At 46.3% G+C, this 26,736-nt stretch overlaps 1 protein-coding gene across 1 annotated transcript in view; it reads right to left on the reverse strand.

The window, feature by feature from the left end:
• Positions 1 to 26,736, reverse strand: part of Fat2 (FAT atypical cadherin 2) — a 62,738-nt gene that overhangs the window by 27,452 nt on the left and 8,550 nt on the right. The window contains exons 3-10 of the mRNA XM_059270591.1: positions 22,058 to 22,116; positions 19,806 to 20,117; positions 15,826 to 16,036; positions 13,285 to 13,424; positions 11,768 to 12,049; positions 10,215 to 10,425; positions 3,042 to 7,100; positions 923 to 1,119 (exon numbers count right to left, since the gene is read on the reverse strand). Of these exons, the coding sequence (XP_059126574.1) occupies positions 923 to 1,119; positions 3,042 to 7,100; positions 10,215 to 10,425; positions 11,768 to 12,049; positions 13,285 to 13,424; positions 15,826 to 16,036; positions 19,806 to 20,117; positions 22,058 to 22,116 (5,471 nt within the window). The remainder of the gene's footprint in view (positions 1 to 922; positions 1,120 to 3,041; positions 7,101 to 10,214; positions 10,426 to 11,767; positions 12,050 to 13,284; positions 13,425 to 15,825; positions 16,037 to 19,805; positions 20,118 to 22,057; positions 22,117 to 26,736) is intronic.

A 26,736-nucleotide genomic window follows, 5' to 3' on the forward strand; every position in this document is an offset into this window, starting at 1 on the left:
GTGAGCGAATGTGACAGCTATGTAGGTGTGTGCTTATGTGTCCATGAGTACGTTTGTACAGGTATTTGCCCATGTGTGGTGGGGTTATAGCTGTCCCACTGTGCAGAAGTGTATCTGTATGTATAAGTATGCATTCGTGTGTCTACCGTGACTGGCTAGATTTTCGGTAGACACAAATCATTCTAAGTTGAGACACTATAAAGTTAAAATGTTTACAGTTTTGGGAATTCCCTTGAAAGTTAAAAATTAGTTATTGTTTAAAAAAATAGATTTAAAGGGAAAACCCTCTGACTATTGCATTGCATTTATTTACATGTGCATACATGTGTGTATTCATGTGTGTGCCACAGCTTCTGTGTAGAGGTCAGAATTCGAGAGTTGGTTCTCTCCTTTCTTCATATAGTTCTTGGGGATCAAACTCAGGTTGTCATGCTTGGCATCAGGAAGATGTATTGTCACTTTACCTTTGGGTTTGTGTTGCAGAGAAGTTGCTTTTGTATGATGTATAAAGAGACCGATATGCACCACGATTCCTGAAGAGTTTGTTGTATTGGTAAGGTTAGGAGCAAGGAGGTGCCCCAAATGGTTCCTGTCCAAGGACACCAGTCTAAGGTCTGCTCAGAAGATGCCAAGGTAGGCATGGACAGGGATGACAGGGATGGCCAATGCAGGCTTGTCCCCTGTGTGTGTGTGTGTGTGGGGGCGTTCAAGACATGTCTTCACTGCATAGTCTTGGCTGTCCTGGAACTCACTCTGTAGACCAGGCTGGCATTGAACTCACAGAGATCCACCTGCTTCTGCCTCCCGAGTGCTGGGATTAAAGGTGTTGCACTGCACTGCCAGCAAGGCTTTGTCTCTATTTTTCTACCTTCTCCCGACCTTCCTTGCCTCCACCTCCCATGACAACACTCCCAGGGCTCACCTGTGAGCATTGCGGGCTGTTATCATTGATGTCCAGGACAAAGACCTCCACAGGGACCGAAGTCTGGAACTTGCCATCTGACGCTGTGATTCTGAGTAGATACTTGGCTATGTGCTCTCGGTCCAGAGTCTTCTCTGAGGAGATCCTCCATTCATCCCCAACTTGACTGATGCCAAACTGACCCAGGGGGTCTCCCTCTAAAAAGGAGGGGTGCAGCTATCAGGAACCAAGAACAGGAATGAACTGGGCTCCATGTCCTAGATGGCTGCACCCCTGACTCTTCTTTTAAGATTGCTGGGGAAGGCAGAATTTTTGTCTCTGAACTAGGGACCCACAATTCTATACTGGGTCTGTTTTGCAAAGTTAGGAAGTCTCTTCCAACTTTAAAGATCTCCTGTGAAGTGAGATGATTTCTACAAGAAGCACCAGTACAAACGTGGCTGGTAGGGGGAATGAGGCATCTATTTCTTGTGATCAAGAAATCTCTGAGGGAAGTCAGGGGGAGGCAAATTTCAATCTGTACAAGAAACGTCTGGACTCTGCTGCGATGCTGCAGCTGATGGAGGGAAGAGTTCAGTGATACTAACTCTAAGGTTTACTATACAGCTAGAGGCACACACTAAGTGGAGGGCATACAATCATCTCCCAACAAGGGTGTGGAAAGATGGAGACTCCCTTAGATTCTAAGATTTCCCCATGATTCTGCTCTTATAAGAGCTGACTGTCATCCTCTATTATTCTCCTTACTCTGGGGTTTTAAGACTTTGGGATTTTCACGTGTCTGATGTCACAAGATTGTAACTATTTTTTTTCTGGCCTGACTGTTTCTAGTGGTTCTGACTCTGTCTCAGGGAGTCTGGGATTCTTGGTTGGAATGTCAGACTCATCAATACTCCCCTGAACAGCTGTATTGGCAGAATAAACTGTGTCTATGGAACAGAGGGACATGGTGCTGGGAATGAGAAGAAAAGGACATTCTGTGTGACAGTTCATCTCCATTTTCATATTGGCTGGATTTAGAGTCACCCAGTGAATGCCCCTCTGTGAGTATCTGTGAGAGCATTTCCAGAGAGGTCTAACTGGAGAGGGAAAACCTACCCTGGATGTGTGCAGCACCAGCCCATGGCCTGGGATTGAGTAAAAAAAAATGAAAGCATCCATCTTTCTGGATGCAGTGTGACCAGCTACCTCACATGCCTGCTGTCACATCCTCCTGCCGCCACCGTGGATTACATCCTTTTAAGCCATGAGCCAAATAAGTCTTTCCTTACTCCCGTTGTTTTGATCACATATTTTTGTCATAGCAATAAGGGATGTGACCAATACACTCTTGGTGAGAACCCTCTCTCAAACTTGTCCTTGGCATGACACAATTCCACGAAGACAGGCAGTTGCCAGAATTTTTATGAGTCACAACTGTTCAGCACTCTCAACAGTAATGTGACCAGTAACAGTGAAGACACCCAACAGTAATGTGGTGGTTTCAACGAGAATGGTCCCACAGGCTCATGTACTTGGATGCTTAGTCAGGGAGTGGGAATGTTTGGAAAGGATTAGGAGGCATGGCTTTGTGGCAAGTGGTATGTCATTGGGGGTGGGCTTTGAGTTTTCAATATTCCACACCAGGCCCAGTCTCCCTTTGCCTGATACCTACAGAATAGGATGCAAAGCTCACAGTTACTGCTTCAGTGCCATGCCTGTCTGCTTTCCTCCATGATGATCATGGATTTAGCCCTCTAAAACTGCAAGCCAGCCCCCAATTAAATGTGTTCTTTTATAGAAATTGCCTTGGTCATGGTATCTCTTCACAGGAATAGAATAATGACTAAGACAGGTAGGTATAGCATGGTCCTTTGATCCCATCTCCTCACCTAAAGGAATGATTACCACCTCTTTGTGAAGTACTTCTAACTTAAAGGTGACTTTAGGAGTTTCCCCCAGTTGGGTTTTTCCAGTATCCCTGTAAGGTGAGTGAGAACAGATATGCCAAGTCTCCGAATGGGACCACTGAGATCCTAGGGGAACAAGTGACTAAAAAGTGTCACCTTCATCTCAGAGTGCCTCCTACTGGGCTTTCTCATGTATCGTAATGCCTCCAACCCATGAGAGGCACCCTTACCTGTGATGTAGCAGGTGACCTGCCTGTTCTGCTCAGAGATGTCAGCATCCAAAGTCTTCAGAGTGGCCACAAGTTCACCAGGCTCACTGTTTTCTACCACAGAGCCTCTATAGTCTTCAGAAGCAAACCGAGGGGGGTTGTCATTCTCATCTGTGATGGATACCTCAACCAAGGCCCGAGAAGACAGCTGGATGGTCTGTCCATGGTCAAAGGCCACCACATAGAAACGATAAGTCTGTTGGGTCTCACAGTCAAGTTCCTGGAGTGTGGTGATCCAGCCACTCTCACTATCAACAGCAAAGAGTTCATGGATGTTGCTACCAGGCTCCACTGACAGTCTGTAGCTCACCTGTCCATCATTCCCAGTGTCCTGGTCGTTGGCCGTCACCTGAATGACTGTGGTCCCTCCCGGCATATTCTCAGTGAGGAAAGCTTTATATGGATCAGCCTCGAATACAGGCCTATTGTCATTGACATCTTCCACTTGAATATTGACAGAGACCAGTGATACTAAGTCAGTATCTTCATGAGGGCAATGTGCCATCAGGTCAATCTGGTACCATTTAGTGGACTCGTGGTCCATGGCCTTCCTTACCTTCAGGACTCCTGTATCTTGATCCAAGGAAAAGACACCATCCCTGTTGCTCTCTGGAGTGGTACCCTGAACCAGACTGTAGATGACTGGATCTTGAGCCGCTACTGCTTTCACAGACCCAATTTCAGTACCTTCTGGAAGGTCTTCAGATGCAGAGAAAGTATACAGAGGTTCAGAAAACTTGGGCAAAGGTACTTCATTAGGAACCACTTGCAGTCGTACTGGTACCAGAGAGTCCCAGTGAGGAGGACCACCATCCTGGGCTTTGATGTTAAAGTCAACGGCCCTATTTTCCAGCCCCACCAGGCTCTCCTTCACCTTGACCACACCAGTGGTTGGGTTGACTTCAATGATCTCTTCAGCAAGGTCCTCTGTCGAGTCTACTGAATAGGTGACATCTGCATTTCGACCTTCATCTGCATCGTAAGCCAGTACCTGGATGACGGGGGAGTCTCTGCTGACATTGGATGGGATGGACACGGTGTACCCAGATGCTTTGAACTGGGGGGCATTGTCGTTTTCATCAGTGAGAATGATTTTCACCGTGCAGAAGGCCACTTTCCCCCCTCCATCCCTTGCCATAACCTTAATAGCAATGACCCTTTCCGTTGAATTTTCCCGGTCCAGTTTCTGCAGCGTGGTGATCTGACCACTGGGGTTTATGAAGAACCTTTCCCCTGCTAGCTTATTGATGATGGTGTAATCCACCGTCCCATAGGGACCACTGTCTTTGTCTATGGCTAGCAGCTCAATCACCTTCGTCCCCACTCTTGCATTCTCAGCTAATTCAGCTTCATAGACATGTTGCTGGAACTCGGGGCTATACTTGTTGGCATTTGTGGTGTTGATATAAACTGGCACAGTTGCTTGGAAGACCCCATCAGAAGCACCCACCCTCAAGTTGTAAGATGAGTCCAGCTGCTTTTTGCAAAGGTTGAACATAGAAATGATTCCTGATGAGCTATTGATGGAGAAATGTCTATCCTGGTTGCCAGAAAGAATCAGATACTCCAGGCGGGAGGTGTCCCCTATGTCAGGGTCAAGGGCTTGAACTTTTAGAACCAGATGGCCACAGGTTGCTAGCTCACTGACATTGGCTTCATACTGAGGTTCCCTGAACTCTGGGGGGTTGTCGTTGATGTCAGACACATTGACGACCACAAGAGTTTCACCAGTGAGTGGGGGATCACCTCTATCCATGGCCCTGACTTTCACATGAAAGTATTGTTGTGTTTCATAGTCCAGCTCTTGGATGGTGAACATCTCCCCCGTGCTCCCGTTGATCTGGAAGAACTTAGAAACATCTGAACCATCCTCTACAATCTGATAGGAGACATCTTGATTCTGTCCTGAGTCTTGGTCAGAAGCCAACAGTTGGATCACGGGGGTCTGTGCGGGTAAGCCCTCAGAAACTGAAGTGGTATATACCAACTTGGAAAAAGTAGGAGGGTTATCATTGATGTCCTCAACTAAGACTTCTACTGTGGCTTCAGAAAAGGACCCCAGAGCCGTGTCTGTGGCTCTTACTGTGAACACATGCTTATTCTTAGACTCGTAGTCCAGAGGTCCTGTCACCATAAGGACACCAGTTTTAAAGTCTGTGGTGAACATCATCAAAGGCTCTTCCTCTACAATGTTATAGATGAGCCTCAGTCCCTCTGGACTCCGGGCCTGTGTGTGGAGAATCGGGGTATAGAGTGTGATATTTTCAGGGACTTTCACTTTGTAGTAAGGACTCTGAAATAGAGGGTTGGATTTATTTCTGACGGTGACATGTACCTCAACCTCGGTTTGGAGGGGTGGGCTACCTGCATCCTGAGCAATGACTTTGAGGTGATACTTATTCAAAGCTTGATAATCAAAGGGCTTCTTAAGTGATATGTCCCCAACATAGGGGTCAATCCTGAAATAGGCATAATCTTCTGCAAATCCATATGTGACTGTCCCATTGGCTCCCAAATCCTTATCAGTGGCAGATACTTGAAAGAGGACATCCCCCGGCTCAGTGCCATCTTGGATGACTGTGTAATAAGGTAGATGCTGAAACTCAGGGACGTTGTCATTGACATCTTCAACAGAGACCCTGACCAGAGCCTGAGCCACCCGTTGAGGGACCCGGTTGTCCCTCACTTCCACTGCCACTTCATGAGTGTCCTGCTGCTCCCGATCAAACGTCACTCCTCTAGTTTGCAGCACACCTGCTGACCCGACCATGTGAAATAAGTCTGTGCCATTCAAGAGGAAGTAGGAAAGGGTGTCGTTCAAAAGGTTTCCACGGACACCAAGAATCACCAGTGCCTTTCTATGTGGCATATTCTCCTTCACTCTCGCCCTGTAGATATCCTGATCAAACTGTAAGCTTTTGTCAAGGACTTTGGTCACAGATATTTTTACCAGCGCAGTATCTTGATACAGCCCGTCAGAAGCCCTAATGGTGAGCTTCCGAGAAAACCCCAGAATAGCAGGATTAACCACAGATATTTGGCCTGTGATGGGATGAATGGCAACAGCTTCATCAGTGTTGCCAGTTTTGATGCTATAGGCGACTTCTGAGTCATCATCCTTGGCTTGCACGGTGAGGAGCTCCATGCCAGGGTGGATGGGTCCCACAACCGTCTCTTCATATATTTGCTCTGAGAACCTGGGGGGAGAGTCGTTCACGTCTCTGACATGGATGATGACCTTGGCAGGTCTGGGTGCAAATAAGATGGGCGTCCCTTGGTCGTGAACATAGATGTTGAATTGGAACAAGGGTGTGTTCTCATAATCCAGCTCTGATGTGATAGTTAGGGTTCCCATGCTGGGGTCAATTTTGAAAAACTTTAAGGCCTCTGGTTCCAAGATTTTATAGACCAACAAGGAATTAGCTTCCTGGTCACTGTCAGAGGCACGGATCACTAAGGGGCTGTTGTCTTCATCCAGGATCATGCTGTGCGGAGGAGCTGCCTCACTGATGTGCCCCACGAAAGTTGGCTTTAGGAATGCAGGAGCATTGTCGTTCTCATCGATGATGTAGACAAGTGCCACCACATCCCTGAACGCACCAGCTGTGTTTCTGCCTCGGATTTTCAGTTGGTACGATGAGATTTTCTCATGGTCTAAGCGCTTCTGAATGGAGATGAGGCCAGAATAGGAGTTCATGGAGAACACACCACCCTTGTTCCCCTCTCTTAACTCATAGGTGACTTCAGAAAAGCTTGTAGCAGAGATGAGGAGGATCGGGGAGCCAACGGGGACTGATTCTGGGATCTCTATGAAATACTCCTCTTTTGAAAAGATGGGAGCACTGCTGTCTGCAGGGTGGACATGAATGACCACCATAGCCAGGTCATGCCTCTGTGGGGAGCCTTGGTCTTCTGCCTTCACAGTTAATGTATGCCTAGTGTGATGGACATGATCAAGTCTCTGGGCTACTGTGATGGTGCCTAGGAGGGCGTCAATATTGAAGAAACCTTCACTGTTCCCTGAAAAAGAGAACAGGACAAAATGAAGTTTGCCACACTCTCAAGAGATACCAGCCAAGCATCTTAGGTCAGTCAAGAGGCCATGGGACCAAACAGGGACAGGATAAAATCTGCATCTCAGTTACCCTGGACTTAGTATATCATATATGCAGTAAATGCACACTACACAGTTCTGAATGCCATCCACCATAGTTGCTTTCTAAATAGAAGTGTCAAGGATAGAAAGTCTCTGGGATACAACTTGAACTATAAACCAAAGCTGCCATCAATATGTCTTTGAAGCCAAGAAAGGGGACTTACACTTTGCAAGGAAAACATGCTTCACCCTGAATTTCCCTGACATCTTTTGTAGGAAGAGCTTCAGTTGTATGGTAGAGCATTCAAAGGCATCCCTTGAATGGCTTTTAATAGCTCTGCTTACATACTTAAAAGGTGGGTCTGCAAGCATGGAATCAGGCTGCCAACACTGACAGGGGCTTTAAAAGCAACTCTTCCCTTTATGGCCTCCCATTGGAGAGTCTGTCACCGTGCTTGAAGAATGACTCAGGAGGTGAGTGGGGAGGAAATACCCAGTAGCCAGACCAAGAGGCTTCTGCGTCAGTGCCTCCCACCACACCCATGTCTCCTAATCTTTGCCAGTCTCACATCATCTTGATCATTTCTTTTCAATATTTAGCCATTGGTCAATTATTTCATAATAGTGTTTCATGAATACTTTCCTTTAGATATATTCACCCCAGATCTGACAAGTTTTTAGAAGGCAACTTCATACAGATCTTTTTAAAAAAGAAAACCATTTTTGCTGTAACTCAGAGGGTTATCATAAAAGCTAGTCATTGAAAAAGTCATACTAAACTTTATAAAAAAGATATTCCTTACTATAAAGTGTATGGCCTGAGACCTATCTTCCTTCTTTGGTTAAAAAACAAACAAACAAACAAACAAACGAACAAGTATCAGATAAGGGCTGGGGATTCTCAAACCCAACCGAGGCTTATAGCAGATTTTAATCAGGAAGTATGAGTGGGAACCAGAAATATGTGATTCCTCCCTGCAAGAGTGACGGGGGCTTGTCTTGGTCACCACCAGAAGCACAGGTCCCATATGGAGGCAGGGAGGTTGCTCCCTTTCTTTATATCATACATGCTTTATATGGCCAAATAGCTGAGCTTCATCATAAAACCTCCTAGCCGACTCTTCCACTCTTCAGATCCTCCTCCCAGGATGGTAAGTGTCTATGGGGTGCATGAGTCAACAGCAAGTTTAGATAGCCCCATCAAATGTAGCTAAGTTAGCCAGGCATGGTGGTGCATGCCTGTAATCCCAGCACTTGAGAGATGAAAGCAAGAGGATGAGGAATTCAAGATCATCCTTGGCTACAATAGTGAGTTTAAGAGCAGCCAGGGCTAAATGGGACCCTGTCTCAAAAAATGAAACAAAACAAAAAGTACCTAAGTTATATCTTATATCTATATCTATCTATCTATCTATCTATCTATCTATCTATCTATCTATCTATCTATCTATCTATATATACATATAATTCTAGCTATTTCTCATATTATACTATTGAGATAAAAAAAAGTCAAGGCACAAAATTATAGATTCATTATAACTTCAGCACTCCCAAAGATGCTCGGAAAAGATGGACATGAAGTACATTCGCAGTTACCTCTGGATGTTGGCATTTAGGGATGCACCTTGTATTCCTTATACATTCCTGTATCTCCTGTGTTTTCAAAAATGAACATGAGTGGTTCCTATAATCCAAAGACTATTTAAAGCTGGTATTTTAAAATTTGTATTGCATTTATTCATTTTGCATGTGCACGACACTTGAAGGTCATCACATGCTATGGAGGGCAGAGGACAACTTGTAGCATCAATTCTGTGCTTCCACCTTGTGGGCCCCAGGGAGTGAACTCAGGACATCTTGTTTGTAGACAAGTACCCTTCCCCGCTGAGCCGTCTCGCCGGCCCCTTAAAACTACTCTTTATCTGTAAAATGAAACTATTATCTCCATCCTGAGGGATGCCTATGAGATGAACTGAGATAAACTATGTGATTATAGTCCACAAATAATGTTTATTTCAGAAAATAAACAGTGAATGTATCATAATTTATATTCTTCTTTATAATGGTCTTCTGTCATGTGGGTAATAATTTCTCCCAAAAAGGGAGTATAAAAAATCTCTGATATTTGAAGATTCACTCAGCCTACATTATGCTCTGAGAGGGTAGTGAGTAAGTCTTGATTATCTTTCTCCTTCTATAGTGTTTACTTCTGTGAAATGTCATCATGAAAAATAATGATTCAAGTGTCACTAATTATGCATTTTATCTTATAAATGATCACTAGCAATTTGTGGGATACTGGATATTATCACTTTGTCACATCACATGGATTTTTTTAAAGTTTTTTTTAAGTGTGTGTGTGTGTGTGTGTGTGTGTGTGTGTGTGTACGCTGCAGCCAGAAGAGGGTGTCAGATACCCTCTCTCTAGCTGGAGTTACAGGTGAGAAGTCAATGTGGGTAGAACCAAACTTGGATCCTCTGTGAGAACAGTACACCCCACATTAACAAATAATTGATACTTCTCAATGACAGTGAAACCTCTGACATTTGCACATTTCATAGTTTATGACACATATACATTTTCCTTTGGATTCTTACAGCCTTATAACAAAGGTGATATTCCTAGTTTTTAGAGAAAGAAAATCATATAACAGATGCCAAGTCAATGTGTGGTTTGAGCAGAAAATAAAAGTTACTCCTAAAACGATGTCATGAACCTGATGAAGTATTTTCATATCCCTTCTCACACATGTGCGTGAAGTCATTACATTCTAACACATTTACAGTCTCTATAAGCACATTCTATATGGTCACTGGTGGCTTGTGTCATATTATTCATGAATTTCCCCATAACTAGAGAGCACCTTTGCTATATTTAACCATTTTTGGAAGAACACTGACACATGGGATGTTCTAGATCGACTATCTGTCACTGCTTAGAGAGCTGATACTTGAGTAATCTGTAGAGTTGTGCTTCTACTGCTGACCCTTATCTCAGACCTTTCTCCCATCCCTTAAGCTCACAGCCTGGCCCTCACCTTTTAGGAAGGAATAATGGACTTCAGCATTGGCTCCACGGTCAGCATCCACGGCTCGAACCTGCAGTAGCTCTGTACCAGGGGCAGTGGTGTCAGGAACATTTGCCTCATAATGGTGCTGAGTGAAGTGAGGTGAGTGGAGATTTCCATCTTCCACATGAATGGTCACCCACACAAAGTTCCTCTTGATGGGCATCTCTTGGTCTCGAACCTAACACAGGGTTTAGCAGAGTGAGCCACAAACAGAACGGAAGGAGGTAAGGTCAGAGTCAGGTCAAAGAGACAGAATGCCAGTGAACAGGCTGCCTAATTTCTGTGGATTCCTTGACATCGTTTTCCCGTCTATGCTTTTAGAGATGTCTGTTATTGATTGTTGGTCTTTGCTGTTTCTTTGGCTACTTCCACTTTAGGAGAAAGGCACAGCAGGCAGAAATACAGCAGGTCTCAGACTAGGAGCTCTTTAAGATGCTAACACATTAACACGTGCTGTGGTCGTATAGATTTGGGGAGCATTGGCTAAGTGAAGCCAAAGGGCTTTCTTGGTGGTAGGACTTCGCAAATCCTTCAATGTACATTAATATTCCCAGAGGATGAGAAATTAGCATGTAAGAATCCTAGCCCCGAGACAGGAGGTGAATCCTGACTCCAGCTTTCTCAAAAATAACTGTGTAGTAGTTAGCAAATTTTTCTTCCCCTGTGGGCCGCAGGTATAGGTAAGAGGAATGGGCAGGGTCAGAACTTGGATAGTAGGGAGTGTAGGGTGCAAAATTTAAGGAGGTTCTCACTCTCAGAGTCACAAATGGATAGGCATATGACCCAGACAGTGAATTTTCCTTAAATGTTACATCCTACAGGCTTGCTTGATTCTTGTCTCTGCCTTGGGCTGGAGTATCTCTGAGTCTCTCCCAGATCTGACAATACATGAATCTACAGGGCAGCCATAAAATGACCCAGTGGGCAAAGATCTGCTGTAGATGTTTGGGATGAGTCCAGAGAAAGCTGAGGCTGACAGGAGATTCCTCCCAGCATACTTCTCTACCTGTATCTTCACTCCAGGCATCCCTCAGAAAAGGAGCCTCTGGCCAGCTGTGAAATATTGCACCTCTGTCCCAGGGGTTATGTTATGAATGTCTACATACCTGGCCCATCAGTGGGTGGCCAGCATGTTACCACCCTGTCTACGTGCTTGCAAGCTCATTGTGGTTTGAATGTGAAATGTGTTTGAATACGTGGTGCCTAGATTGGGAGGTTGTGGAAGCTTTACGTGGTAAAGGCATGTTGGAGGAAGTGGGTCATTGGGGGTGAGTCTTGGGGCTTTATAGCCTGGCCTCACTTCCTGTTCACTCTATGCTTCCTGAGTGTACATGCAATGTGACCAGCCAGCCTCCTGCTTCTGCTGCCTCCCTTCCCTGCCTGCTGCCATGTCTTCTCTGCCATGAAGGACTGAACCTTCTGGAACTTTCTCTCTTAAGCTGCTTTTGTCAGGGTATTTCATTACAGCAACGAGAAACCAACTAAGATTCTAGTCCTCGTCTGTTCCTGTGTTTACTCACCATAACCATCAGAATGTGCTGAGAAGGTCCGGAGTGCAGGTCCAATCTCCCCACTGTCACCAACACGCCACTGCTTGGGTCCAGCTGGAAGAGGTTGGCACTTCCAGGGTCCTGGCTGTTGTGGATGGTATAGATGAGGCCTTTGCCATTGTCTTGATCTGTGGCCTGGACTTGGAGGAGTTCAACCCCAGGTAGTGTGTCCTGGGGGACCCTGACTTCATAGCTATCCTGCAGGAACTGAGGCCGGTGGTGGTTGATGTTGGCAATCATAAAGATGTGGACCTAGGCAGGGGGATGAGACACAAAGAGGCCGATTGTGAACTGTACGGGCCCAAGGATGGTACCTGCTGGGACTTCACTGTCCCATCCATGTGGGCAGTGTCTAGAAAGCAGCCATTCCAGTCAGCAAATAGCTATTGAAGGCATGGTAGCATTTCAGAATAACGGGCTTTTTAATACCAAATTGCGATCTTGTTTATTTGTTTGTTTGGTTGATTGGTTGGTTGGCTGGTTTTTCAAGACAGGATTTCTCTTTGTAACAGTTCTGGCTGTCCCAGAATTTTCTCTGTAGACCAGGCTAGCTTCAAACTCAGAAATCCCCCTGTCTCTGCCTCCTGAATGTTGGGATTATTATTTAAATCGGACTTGGTGGTGCTCACATGTAATTCCAATAGATGAGAGTCTGAAGCAGAATTACCTTGAGTTTGAAGCCATCTTAGGCTACATGGTGAGTTCCAGGCCAATCTGGGCTACAGAGTAAGTCTCTGTGATGGTTAGTGTTAATTGTCAACTTGACATAAACTAGAATCACCTGGGAGTCTCAAGGGGGTGTTGTCCAGACTGGTTGTCTTGTAGACCTGTCTGGGAGGGATTATTCTGATTATATCAATTGAGGTAGGAAGGCCAACCCAGTATTGCACCATGCCCTAGGCAAGGGATCCTGGACTATGTAATAGCAGAGAAAGCAAGCAAACACTAGCAGGCATGTGTTAAATCATCACTTTCTGCTCTTGACTTAGAATGTGACTAGCTGCTTCAAAGTTCTTGCAGCCTGAGTTCCCTTCACTGAAGACCTGTAACCTGGAACTGGGAACCAAATCAACCCCATCTTTCTTAATTTGCCTTTGTCAGGGTATCTTATCACAGCCATATCTTATCATAAACAAACAAAACAGAACAATTTCGTTGGGTCATTTCTTCAAGCAAAATGACTTTACAATAGTCAGAGTAGAAGCTGAAAGCCCCATGACCTGTCATTCCTCATACCCACTGAAGCCCTTGTGGCAGACTATCTTTAATTAAAAGTGTTTGTTTGCATAAATTCTCTCAATATATGGAGATGTAGAATGGGGAAGAATTCTCTCACAACCACCCAAGTGGAGTGTGTATCAAGTAAGACTGGTACCCAGAACTCAGACTCCAACTTCTTTGAAGAATCTCACATCCATCGATAGCCTTACTCCAAGTTCACCTCTCATCTCCTCCCAAAGCAGGAGCTCTTGACTAAGGCCTCTCACCTGGGTGGCAATGGTGTGGAACCCATCCGTCACCTCCACAGTCAAGTTATAGCTTGACTTTCTCCTTGTATCAAGAGGCCTGGCTATGACAATGCTGCCCGTGGTCTTCTCAATGTCAAAGTCCATGTCCTTATCCCCATCTGGAGGAGGGAAGGAGCAGATATGACATCAAAGACTTAGGCAGCTGTAGCCTAACCTGAATTTGGCCATAGACCTAGAGCACATGGTAAATGCAACCTTAGCTGACTTTAGCTGGCAAGATTGTGGGTGTCCAAGGAAAAGGCTAAACTAGCTGGTGACAGCTGGAGCTTATTTCCTTAGGTGACCAAAAAGATGTTCCATTATCTGTCCGATTATCAAATGATCTAGAGAAAAGCAGGTCTGTGGGGGCTGAAGAGTCCTGTAGGAAAAACAAAAGCTGCTGTAGAATCGATTCTGTTTCTGGGATTGTTATGGCTTGAACATGTAGTGTGCTCTATGGCTCACGATTTGAATGTCTGGTCATCAGATGGTAGCACTCTTTTGGGAGGGTGTGAAAACTCGGGAGATGGGTACTTAGGGGAATCCCTGGGTACTTATTATCTTGTCCTCTGCTTCCTGTCCAGCCATAAAGTGAACAGCAGCCCTGCACCACACATTCCTGCTGCCATGATGGTATGCCTGAGCCCATGGGCCCAAGCCATCCTGAGCTAAAAAGTCTGAAACCATGAGCCAAAAATAACTCCTTCCTCTTGAGATTTCATCACAACAGGAAAGGAACCAATGCAGGGAGTAAGACACAGGGATGGGGCTGGAGAGATGGCTCAGTGGGTAAGAGCATTAACTGCTCTTCCAGGGGACCTGGGTTCAATTCCCAGCACCCACATGGCAGCTCACAATTGTCTGTAATTCCAGTTCCAGAGGACCTGACATCCATGGGAAAAAAGAAAAGACACAGGGGCAATGAAGCTAGACTTCATAGCTTCATTCTAGGCTGTGCAAACCGCCTGTGACAGATGTAAGTGAGAACAGGTCTACTTAACAAGCAGAAATCGATTTTCTTTAAAAATCCAGATGGAAAGGTTTAAGGGGTGGAGCAGAAAGATGGGGTGTACCAAAGGGTTAGACAAAACCGAACGTGTATGGAAATGCCAGGAGGGCTGGAGAGATGGCTCAGCAGTAAGTGGGCTTGCTGCTCTTCCAGAGGACCGGAGTTCAGTTCCCAGTGCTGAATGCCTTAGAACTGTCCATAACTCCAGCTACAGGGTTCAGAAGCCAAATGGCTTCTGCAGGCACCCACACTCACATGGCATATCCACAAATATGTACACACACATCCGCATAATTAACAGTTAAAGATTTTTAAATTAAAGAAAATGCCATAAATACACAAAATATTTTTTAAAAAGGATGTGAAGTTACAAAGCATGAATTTTAAAATGTTAAAATGAATAAAAATTTATAAAATGATAAAATGAGTAAATAAACTATAGAACAGCTTGAAGCTCTTGAAACGTCTCCTAAACAGAATTCTGTTTAGTTACGTAAAAATATATTCACAATGTATTACACTTAAATACAAAGTAATATTTTAATATAGCCCTATGTGTGCATGTGTGTGTTCATTAAAAATGCATCAAAATGCTAACGGTGGGTCGTACTTGGATTGGCAGAGCTTTCGGTGCTGCTTGTTTTCTTCTCTGCGTGCATCGCTGTTTGAAAACGTTATTGTGATTCGTGCATTAACTACATGTTGAAGGGGAACCCTGCCCCCCGAACAGTGAAAAGAGCCAAGAACAAGAACTGGAAGCAAGACTAAGAAGATGTCGAAGGTCTTGGGCCAAGTGAGTGTCCTCCTCTGCCTCTGACCCAAGCTGGACCGCACTGCAACAGGACTCTGTAGTCCGTGCAAGTGCTGAAACAGAGATGTTAGAATTTAAATCTCTGGACAGACGTCAGAGAGTCTAAAAACCCTCTACACACACACACACACACACGCACGCACGCACGCACGCACGCACGCACGCACGCGCGCACACCCCAGACCCTTGACAGAAAGGAATGCTAGAGCAGAGCCACCCATCAGAGCCTGGATCCAAGAGCCAGTTAGAATGACTGTGAGAGTGGATGCAGTCGGATGTGGATCACCGACAGAGAATAAGGTCTTGGGTTCAAACTCATGCAGACACACCAGTAAGAATGGTGCGTGGGACAAGCAGAGGGAGAATAGCCTCACGCTAACCTCAGGCTCAGTCAATACAGTTAGCTCTGTACTGACTCAGTGCTTTCTCTTCTGAGTCTTGCTGGACTATTCATTTGAGATCTCCTGGGCCTTTGGAATAACTAGGGTCACCCGTAAGACCCCAGACGGTCCAGCTGAGGTCTTGACTATAACAGAAGAGACCTGGCAGACAATGTCCCAGACACCAAGGGAAGAGGCGATCACCACTCACAACAAAAGGAGGAGATGTCAGGGAGCATGACCTTGAGAGGGACAGAATATTGCACCGGGTGGGGGGAGGGACTATAAAAATGGAGGGATTTGCCCTCCTTGGTCCTCACCTGAGATGTGGAACCAGAAGAGACCAGGCCGTCCCTCTACACTGATGACGCCCACCATGTGGTTCACAGGGTCTGTCTCCATGACCGTAAAGCTGTAGAGGGGCTCATCGAAGGTCAGGGGGATGGAGGATGGCCGAGGCTGGGGAATCCATTCGATGTGTAGCCGGACACTGGTGGAGAGGGCTGGCTGCCCACCGTCTGTTGCCTTGATCTAAGAAGACACCGAAAGCCAAGCTGAGTCACCTTGAAAGTGACCTTCCCTCACTCACTCATCCACAGGGCACACACTTGAACGACAGTGACAGACAAGAGCTCTGTTAGTTACTAGGCCAAAGCACCTAGCCTATGTTCTAGAATCTCTTGGTTAGTGGGGGGGAAAAACAAACTAAAAAACGACTGGGACAGTTACTATTGATTGCCAACTTGATTGATGTGGCCGTTTGAATGAGAAGATTCTGCCTTTGGCTCAGGTATTTGAACACTTGATCCTCAGTAAACAGCACTGTCTGAGGAGGTTGTGGGGCCTTTCAAGGTACAGCCTTGCTGGAGAAAGTACGTCGCTGGGGGTGGGCTTTGAGAGTTTATCGTTTTCTCCACTTCCTGTTCTCTTTCTCTGCTACCTGTGTGTAGATGACGTGTGATTTCTCTGCTTCCTGTTCCTGCTGCCCCGCCTCCCCTGCCATTATGGACTGCATCCCTCTGGAACCATATGCTAAAACAAACCCTTCCGAAAATTGCTTTTGGTCGTGGTTTTTTTTTTTTTTTTTTCACAGCAACAGAAGTAACTAATACGATTGGATTGATAAATGCTTAGGAGATTAGTAAGGCTTGCCCTTGCGCATATCTTAGATAGCAGTTCCAGAAAGGATTGGATTGTAAGGGAGCTGACCTAATCAATGGGCCAGTCCCTTGTTGGACTCGTAGTATGTTGCATGGATTGATGGGAGCTGGTGAGAGGTAGGGGTGGACTGAGTTGGGGGTCACATCTTTGGGGACTATATCTTGCCTTGGTCCCCACCTGAATCTCCTTTTCTCAGCTCCCTGGTCAGCCATGGAAGTGAATCCTTCTCCTTTGCCACATAATCCTACCGCCATGATGTTTGCTCAAATGGGCATGGTGAAGAAATCACGGACAAGATCTTCTAACCTGTGAACCCAAATAAATCTTTCCTCCTGTAAGCTGCTCCTGTCAGGGATTTGATCACGGTGGTGAGAAGGACTAACCAAGACATCCATTGTATCTTACTGCATACTAATTCCTAAGTTGAATTTTATACTCAAGACCTCATATTGCTGCCAACACACAAACATAATGAGCCAGACTCACTAAGCTCTGCGATGATCAGTCCTCGCTCTAAGAACTCTGGGTGAAGCATTTAACCCTCGCTGTAGCCCTGGGAGACATACTACAATAATTTGTCTCCCTTTGTAGGCAGAAATGGGGACTCCGTGTAATACATTCACACCCTGAGTCGTGTGACCCGCCAGCAACAAGGTTAGGTTCAGTTTCGTGGTGTGGTGTGAGAACTCATGAGCTGCCTTTTGACACACTGGCATCTTAGCCTCAATTTACAGAGATTCAAAAGACTGAAATGACTTGTCTGAAGAAGGAGAAGAAGTCAAGGTCAGAGTCTCCAGGGAGAAGCTGCTGTGCTCCACCCAGGAAGGCCCATGGTCTAGTTCTCAGAGACAATTGATTTATTTTCACTCATGATTCTCAGAAGCGTTCACCTCAGCTCTCCTCAAGCTTCTCAAGTTAGAGGGTGCTTGCGCAGGAATGGCTGGAACCTTCTAGGTTAGACGTGAATAAAATCCAGGGTGAGGAAAATGCACCAAGACAGGTTCAGAATGAGAACTTACTCTGTGGAGGGCCAACTGGTCCTGGAATCCACAGCCCCGAGGGTGTGTGCTATCAGAGAGGCCATTTTCACTCGAAATGGTTCAGGATTTTAAAAGGGTTTTAGGAGTTGGGGGTGCGGCTCAGTGTTAGAACGCTTGCCTAGCAGATGCCATATGGCTGTGGTTGGGTGAAAACCCAGGAACTGGGGGATCGAGAGATGGATCGGCAGTTAGGAGCACCTGCTGCTCTTGCAGAGGATCTGAGGTCAGTCCTCAACGCCTATGTCAGTCAGGTAGTTCACAGGCACCTGTAACGCCAGCTCTAGAGACATCAGTTGCCTCTAGCCTCCACAGGTACCTGCATTCAGGTGCACACAGCCCCACACATGGACACATACCTTTGTAAAAGAATAATTAATTTAGACCAGAGAAAGTGGATCCTGCCTTTAATTCCCAGCACCCAGGAGGCAGAGACTGGTGGAGCTCTGTGAATTCCAGGCCAGCCCAGTCTACTTAGTGAATTTTAGGCAAGTCAAGGCTACATAGTAAGATCCGTCTAAAAACAATTTTTGTAATTAAAAACAAAATAATCTTAAAAGGACAAAACAAAAACAACCAACAGGTATGTCTTGATTCTGAGACCACAGTTAATTTTGCTAGACTGTTACCTGTCAGAACAAAGGATGTCACGGGACTTTATTGCCCTCAAAGAGAAAAATCCACAGTCTTCAATTCTGTCCCCAGGGTGAGCATGGGGACTCCCTGAATCCCTAAGGGAAGACAAGGAAGGAGACACTCCCCTCATGTTACTAATGCCGCCCATCTCCTGCACCCTCACAAAAATCCTACAGCTACCCTCCAGGCTCTTCCTCGTCCTCTTCATCCTGCTGTAGTCTACAGCTACCCTCCAGGTTCTTCCTTGCCTGCTTCACCCCTGCTCGGGTCTAGAGATGTCCCTCAAAGCTTTATGCACTGCAAGCTCTGTCCCTAATGAAGCAGTGATGAGGTTTGGGAGTCTTTCTCAAGAGGTGGAGTCTAAGGGGTTGGAAGGATGGGTCAGAAGTTAAGAGCACTGGCTACTCTTCCAGAGGACTGGGGTTCAACTCCCAGCACCCACATGGAGGCTCACAATGAACTGTAACTCCAGGTCCAGGGAATCCAATGCCCTCTATGGTCTCTGCAGACACCAGGCATGCACATGATGCACACACATACATGTAGGCAAAATACCCATATACATCAACTAAATTAATAAATACAATTGTATTAAGAGGTAGAGTCTAGGGGCTGGGGAGATGGCTCAGTCAGTAAAGTGCCTGCCTTGCAAGCACGTGAATCAAATTCTATCCCTAGAACCCATTTTAAAAAATCTGGGTATGGTGATGCCTGTTTGTAATCCCGGTGCCGGGGTGGCAAACACAGGCGAATCACAGGCTCGATGACCAGCCACCCTAGCCTACTTGGTGAGTTCCAGGTCGGTGAGCGATGCTCTCTCAAAAAATAAGTAAATAAATAAATAAGGAGAAAAAGAAAAAAAAAGAAACAAGACAGAACCTGAAGAGAGATAATGGATGTATAGCCACATAAATGAGTGCTAACTCCACAAGTACACACACACACACACACACACACACACACAGAGACAGACAGACAGACAGACAACACACACACACACACACACACACACACACACACACACACACACACGTGCATGCACAAAGTGAAGTTTAGTGATGGTCTTTGGGGGTGTAACTCTCAGGAATGTATTAATGCTGGTTCAGCAGAGCAGCCTGTGAGTGTCTCTCAGGAGTGAGCCTGGCTCCTCCTCTGCCTCTTTATAAGCTAAAGCAGGTAAAAATAGAGAAGAAGAAGAAGAAGAAGAAGAAGAAGAAGAAGAAGAAGAAGAAGAAGAAGAAAAAGAAAAAGAAGAGAAAGAAGAGGAAGAAGAAAGAGGGAGAGAGAGAGGAAGGAAGGAAGGAAGGAAGGAAGGAAGGAAGGAAGAAAGGGAGGGAGGGAGGGAGGAAAGAAGGAAGGAAGGAAGGAAGGAAGGAAGGAAGGAAGGAAGGAAGGAAGGAAGGAAGGAAAGAGGAAGGAAGGGAGTCACCAGCCACCCTCTGACTCTGCAAACCTCGGCCACTCACCGTTAGGATATTGTACTCCCCTGCTGCGAAAGTGCTGCTGGAAGACACAATCCCCATGACAGGGTCAATTCTGAATCCGTCCTCATCGCTCTCCTCAATGCTGTAGGTGATGCTGCCGTTGAGACCTTCATCTGGATCTGAAGCCACCAGCCTGTACACAGGCCCCGAGGACAAGGGGCTCAGTCTCTCAGGAAGGCGGACATTGAAGAGTTTGTGGGAGAACATGGGTGGGTTGTCATTGACATCCAAGATGCACACCACCACTCTGGAGGTGGACTTTAGGGGAGGCTCCCCGTTATCCAGCACAGTCACCTGTAGACAGAATGGTGTGTGAACTCCCGTGATGCCACTGGGAAGAGGTGCCTAGTATTACCACAGTCTTACCATGGCTTCCACCAGCCCTCCAGTGGCCACTGTTAGAGCTGATTGCTGTTACAGCAATAATCTGACCTTGGAACAGCAAAAACAGAAAGGAACCAGAGAACCAGAAGAAGTCATTGTTAGAAACTCCTGTGAAAGCCTGGCCTTCATGTAGAAGACCCCTGGGCCTCTTCTATCATTATCATTGTCGCTATCATCATCATCATCATCATCATCATCATCATCATCATCATCATCATCATTTTATTTGGCTTGTGACTGACAGAAGCTTTGTTCTTTGTGTGGGTTAGAAGGCATTTTGCTGGAATGGGTGAAACCTGGGTCAGACACACCACCCAATACATGATATAAAATCTAACTTCAGAACCATGCTCTACTGGTGTAGGGACCTAACCTTCTGACACATCCATAGTCCTAAGGAAATGGTATGAGACAAGGCATTTCCACTCAGAGTAGTTCAGAGGCTGGGAAATGGCTCAGTGGTAGAGCACTTGTCTAGCATGTATGAGTTCCTGGGATGGATCCCCACTCTGCATGTGAAAGAAGCAGTTTAGAAGTACTTCTAGAGCAATGGTTCTCAACCTCCCTAATGCTGTGACCCTTTAATACAGCTCCTCATGTTATGGCGACCCCAACCATGAAATATTTTTGCTACTACTTCCTAACTGTAATTTTCCTACTGTTATGAATCTCAATGTACATATCTGTGTTTTCCAATGGTCTTAGGTGACAAAGGGTCATTTGACCCCAAGGGGGTTGTGACCCACAGGTTGAGAACTGCTATTCTAGACTTTAAAGATAACTGAACTGGGAACTCAAGGCCACTTAGTGACAAATGTTTTCCCTTTGTCTTTCTTTCTTTTTCTTTCTTTCTTTCTTTCTTTCTTTCTTTCTTTCTTTCTTTCTTTCTTTCTTTCTTCTTCCTTCCTTCCTTTCTTTCTTTCTTCCTTCCTTCCTTCCTTGCTTCCTTCCTTTCTTTCTTTCTTCCTTTCTTTTATTTTTGATGATGTTGTTGTTCAAGGATGTCAACCCAGGGCCTCATGCACGCTGTGTGCATGCTCTCCTAGTGGGCTGCACCCTCATTTTTTCTCTATTTTTTTTTTATTGTGAGACAAGGTCTCTCACTAAGTTGCACAGACTGCTCTGAATTCCTGTCGCCCAGAATGGCTTTGAACTTGAGATTCTCCCCCTAACAGCTGGGATCACAGGGAAAGAGAATTTCAGGGCCTGTAGCATAGAAAAACAAATATAATCTCCAACCTGCTAAGGAATATGCATCCTGCCCTCCGGGTGCCCTTAAGCCCAGAAGAGATGCCTGTGGGTGGGTCATGGACTGCTCATGAGGGGAAGTAAACTAGATTTATAACCTCTGCTAATTTACTCCCCTCTAGAACACTGTGGGTACCTTGTAGTAGGGTGAACACCTGGGGTGCTCAGGCACTCTTAAAGACACCCTAGAAAGAACACAGATCAGAAAAAAAAAATATTTATCCTGGCCCTGCATCGAACCTAGCAAAAGACCCTTAAGTGGTTTGCTCTCCCCAAGCCAGGAGGGATGCGCTAGAAAATTAGACCTGACAAGCACATACTCTCACTCCCAGCAGTTCCTCCAGGCATTACCAGTTAACCCAGACTTCCTGCCCTGCCGGGATATGGTTTCAGAATCCTTTCCTCCTCAGTACTAAAGAGCTAGTGAAGACCTAAGGATCTTTACCATCAGTCACAAGACTCAACTGAGACAGGTCATCTTGTCCCACCTCAGCCCTACACCCCAATCCCAGCCACAGCGCTGGAGCCACACAGTTGGCTGCCTACAGCCCAGCATCCTTCCAGGGCTTCCGAAGGCACTGCCCAGCCTCTCCACCACTTACCTCCAGGACGTATTCATCTTTGCTCTCTCGGTCCAGCTGTCTGGCAGTGGACAGGAGACCTGGAAATGGGTGGATGGACAGAGATATGAACAAAGGGGAAGGCTCAATATCACACACAACTCTCAGATGAGAGCCCTGGGTTTTTGGAAACTTTTGGAGCTCTGGAGAAATGGAAGGGACGGTGAGGAGGTGGGAGACATGAATAGAGAATTTGCTAACTAAAGTTCCCGCCTTAGTCCACTTTCACCTTGAGGCAGGAGTGATAGGCCCAAAACTCAGCAACCCACACAGTATCATCAGCTTGCCCATCCAGACGCGGGCTTCAGCCTCTTGAGTGTTGGGATTACAGGGATACAACCACTCTGCTCAGCCTTGTTTGGTCTCAGTCTTTGGACTTTCTCTCCCACCTCCTCCTTGACCCTTTAAGGGCCTGTGTTCCTGAAAGCGCTGCCCTGTAACATCTAGAGTTGCTGCCCTCTTGTCTACCCTTGAGTCTCTCTTTGACATCTGTGACTGGATTCCCGGGGAATACCCATGAAGGTGAGATACGGCTGAGGCCCTGCATAGGGATGGGAAGCACCCACGGAGCTTGTGTGGTGGAAGCCCCTACCTCTCCCAGCTTAAGGTGACTCTGTTGAATTAACTATTATTCCTTTCCTCCTCCAAAGTTTCCCCATCACTCCACCTCAGGCCACCCTTTTCCTTCTCCATCTGCCCCCAGATAGTTTATCCACAGATGTTGAGTCTCCTCTGAGGATTCTTGCTCCTTTACTCTCTGATCCACCAGAGCCTAGGTCTCTCCCCAGAGAGGTGTTCATTCAAATGTCCCTACTCCTCCCTTCTTTAGCATCACAGAGCCAACGTTGCTGACCCCTTACATGCCAGACTTTCTTCTAAGTTCTTTCTACAGGGCTACATACTAATTCATCAGGGACCCATAACCATCAAGCTTGGATGGTTGTACTTTACTGGTGGAGACTTAGGCACAGGCCAATGCTTGGTACAGATGTTACCTTTAAAAGTGCTTGTGTTCGAACCACTATCCCCAAATCATTGTCTATTTGTTTTGACTTTTTTGAGGCAGGACCTTTCTGTATAACCCAGGCTGTCTGTAGCCGAGGCTGCCCTTGCATTCTTGATCTTCCTGTCTTAGTCCCCTGAATGCTGGGATTATAGGCATGTGACATCATACCCAGTCCCTATCCATAGCTGAGTGGGATTTGTAGATGGGCTTTCAGGAGGTAATTAGGGTTAGATGAAGTCATGAGACTGGGGTCCCCCTAAGGGTATTAGTAGCTTTCTAGAAAGAGGAGAGACCTGACCTAACCCACTCCGTTTGCCAGATGATGGCCTCCACTAGGATGTCAAGCAGCAAGATGCCCCCTGAAGATGCCAGCACCATGCTCTTGGACTTCTCAGCCTCCAGAACCACAAGCTAAATAAACCTATGTTCCTTATCAATTACCCAGCCTGTGGCACTCAGTTATAGCAACGTGCACTGGTCTGAGACGGCAGGCCAGAAACTTTCCCAAGACCTCACCAGGTATACACGGTGGAAATGGGCTGTCTCCAGACCATGACCTCTGTCCACAATGAGATCCTCATGTTCCTCCCACCTGGAGGTTCTCAGGCCAACCTCCCTGTCCTGTGCCCTCCTAGACTGCTACTTATCACCCCCCCCCACACACACACCTTCATTAGGCCTCTAAAGCTTGGCAGTACCCAACAGCTCTTTCCCTCCCCTGAGCAGCCCCAGGACCTATCTACCTGTATATACTTCACTCTTTTGTGCTCTTCCTACAGTATTTATCCCTAGATATTCACGTTCCCAATGGGCTGACTTCCCAAGGTCTAAAACAAGATCGTATTTCTCTTTCCATCTCTCTACAAGCACATTGCTTTAAGGCCTCGTGGGGGCAACCTCTTTAAGCATTTGCTGGGTAAGTGCATGGATCACAAACGAGAACTCATCCAACCATTTAACAATTACTTATTGAGCTGCTACTGTACTCTATGGTACTGCCAGGTACTGAAGACACTAAGGCAGGGAAAAGCAGTCAGCTTGCCTTTCCTAGGGACCTGCGGAAGTCCAGTGGACATGGAGAGTTAGGGGAACAATCACTTGAATGAGTACAGTGGGCCGTGTGGTACTTTAGCAGTGTGAGCACGTATGTTATGATATTAGGAAATACAGCTGGCTGGGCTCTGTGGGAGACTAGAGGCCACACAGATAAAAAAAAGAAAGGAGAAGACGGATATGTAGCCAAGCTTTTAATCCAAGCACTTGGGGAGCAGAGCAGGCAGGTCTCTGCAAATTCAAGGCCAGCCTGGTCTACATAGCAAGCTCCAGGCCAACCAGAGCTATACAGTGAATGAGAGATGGGGTAGTGACTCCTGATTGGGACAGTAGCATGTGCCAAACTCCATGTTAGGAGCCTCTATAGTCCGAAGCAGCTATGAACAAAAATTCCTGAAGAAGCTGTGTCTGGGTGTGAACAACAACAACAAAATCTCCTGGAAGGAGTCTGTGTCTGCAGAGACTGATGGACCCATTGGAATTTCAGTCCTGTGGAGAGACTGGAATTTTGTAGGTTCAGAGACAAATGACTTTATCTCGGTTTATACAGGTTTCAGCCTTCTTTGCCTCATTCTGTATCTGAACTATAACACCTTGTGATAATAAAGAAAAACCTCTTAGAAGCTATTAACTTAGCAGAACACTAGCTCCCACCAATCCAAGAGGTAAGAATGTCGTCAGACAGCATCTTGGATCTATAAAAAAGTTTTCCCATCTCAATATATCTGCCTCACTGGTGTACCCAATATATTTTATAGTTGCCTAGATTTATGGCTTTCTTTGTTCTGTAAAACTATTAAAAAAAAAAAACACCTGTGAAACTGCATCCACATTGGAATGTGAAATTTGATTGGTGTAACCTAAATCTGTGTTCTCCAGCCATGGTCGCTCAGAATGGCTCCAGAGGAAACCATCTCTTATTCCTTTTAGGACGAGAGCTATGGTTTTTATGTTGATAGCCATGAGAGCCAAAAAAGGTACCGTGAGAGGGGTAAGGTGAAGCCAGAGAGGTCAGTGGTGGCAGTTTAGGCACCAGCTTGTGGGACACAGGAGACCCTGACTTCATCTCAAGGACATAGAGAAACCTTCCAGGCTTCTGTGGTGGAAACATGGATGACATGATGGCTCATGTGAAGAAGGTGGGCTGGAGGCTGACGGTGGATACAATTATGTTAAAAGTGAGACTTCACGCTAGTCACGCTAGTCACGATTTCTTCTGCCTGGCTGCAGGAAAGCTGGGAGTGCCTCTGCCCGCAAGGGCATCTTGCCAGGCCTGCCGCCAGAGGACTGTTGACAGTAAATAGAAGAGGGATTGGGAGAAGCTGTGGAGCTAATGCCTTAGGTGAGGGATCTCCTTGCTCTTCTGAAAAGAGGAGTGAGGAGTAGCGGTGTAGGGGCAGGACACTGGGGACATGGGGTGAGCCTGAGAGGCGAACTTGCTTAGACCTGTTTCCTAAAAGAAAAGCTCCCTCGGCTCAGAGAGAATAGGATGTAGCTATAGCCTGAGGTCAAAAGTTAACCCAAAGTGTTCTCTCCAGTCTTCAGTGTCAAAGACTCTTGGCATTCCTTGCCTGCTGTTTGCCTCAGGGATCCTGGGAAAACCTGTAAGCAACGCCCCCTTCCCTTCTACAGTCTGTCTTCCTGGGGCAAGAGCACATTGTGGGGTCAGAAAGATGGAGTCACATGGAAGTGTCAGTCTTCCCTACAGTAGGCCTGCAGCATCTCTCAAATCCTGTGGAACAGGAGTGGTAGTCCACATAGCTGGAGGAAGCAGGCTGGGACTAAGACAACAGGGGTAGGGGAGGGGCTGTGGGGACCAAAGAATGTATGCGTGATCTGCTGTCAGCCTCTGGCATACCGTGGCCCTCTGGGAATGTGGGGAGAATGTGGTCAGAGCATGCTCTTTTTGAAGAGCATCTAGAGATCTGGAATGTTCTGTGGAATTTGCCAATGTGGACTACAACTTGGCAAATGTGTGCTTAAAGTTTGTGTGAGTCAAACCAAATATCTTTAGAGGGCTCTCCGTGGCTCACTGTTGCCATGGGTGACCCCTGGGTTCCTCTGAACCGTTTATCATCTTTGACCTGTGGCATCACAATTGTTACTGCTTCATGGGCACGTCTGAGACCAGTCTGCAATAAGGGCTGTCCTAGTCAGCTTTAGCCTTTGACTTGACACAGCCTGAGAGTCACTGGAAAGAAAAGCCTCAATGGAGGAGTTGCCTAAATCAGATTGGCCTGTGCGCATGCTTGTGGAGGATTGGCTTGACAGTTAATTGGTGCAGGAAGGTCTAGCTCACTGTGGGTGGCACCATTCCCTAGGCAGATGGCCCTGGTCTGCATAAGAAAGCTAGCTAAGCAGAAGCCTGTGAGCAAGTCAGAGAGGCAGCCAGCAGGCAGCATTCCTCCATGGTTCCTGCCTTGAGTTCCTACCCTGGCTTCCCTCAGTGATAGACTATGACCTGGAAGTATAAGCCAATAAAATACATTTCTTGAATAAGCCCTTTCCTCTCCCAAGTTGCTTCTGATCCGAATGTTTTTACCACAGCAACAGAAAGAAAGTAGAACAGTTAATGATGCCTCTGGCCGTGACTGTGACTTGG

This window comes from Peromyscus eremicus, chromosome 8a (assembly GCF_949786415.1).
Source record: "Peromyscus eremicus chromosome 8a, PerEre_H2_v1, whole genome shotgun sequence".
NCBI classification, from domain to species: Eukaryota; Metazoa; Chordata; class Mammalia; order Rodentia; family Cricetidae; genus Peromyscus; species Peromyscus eremicus.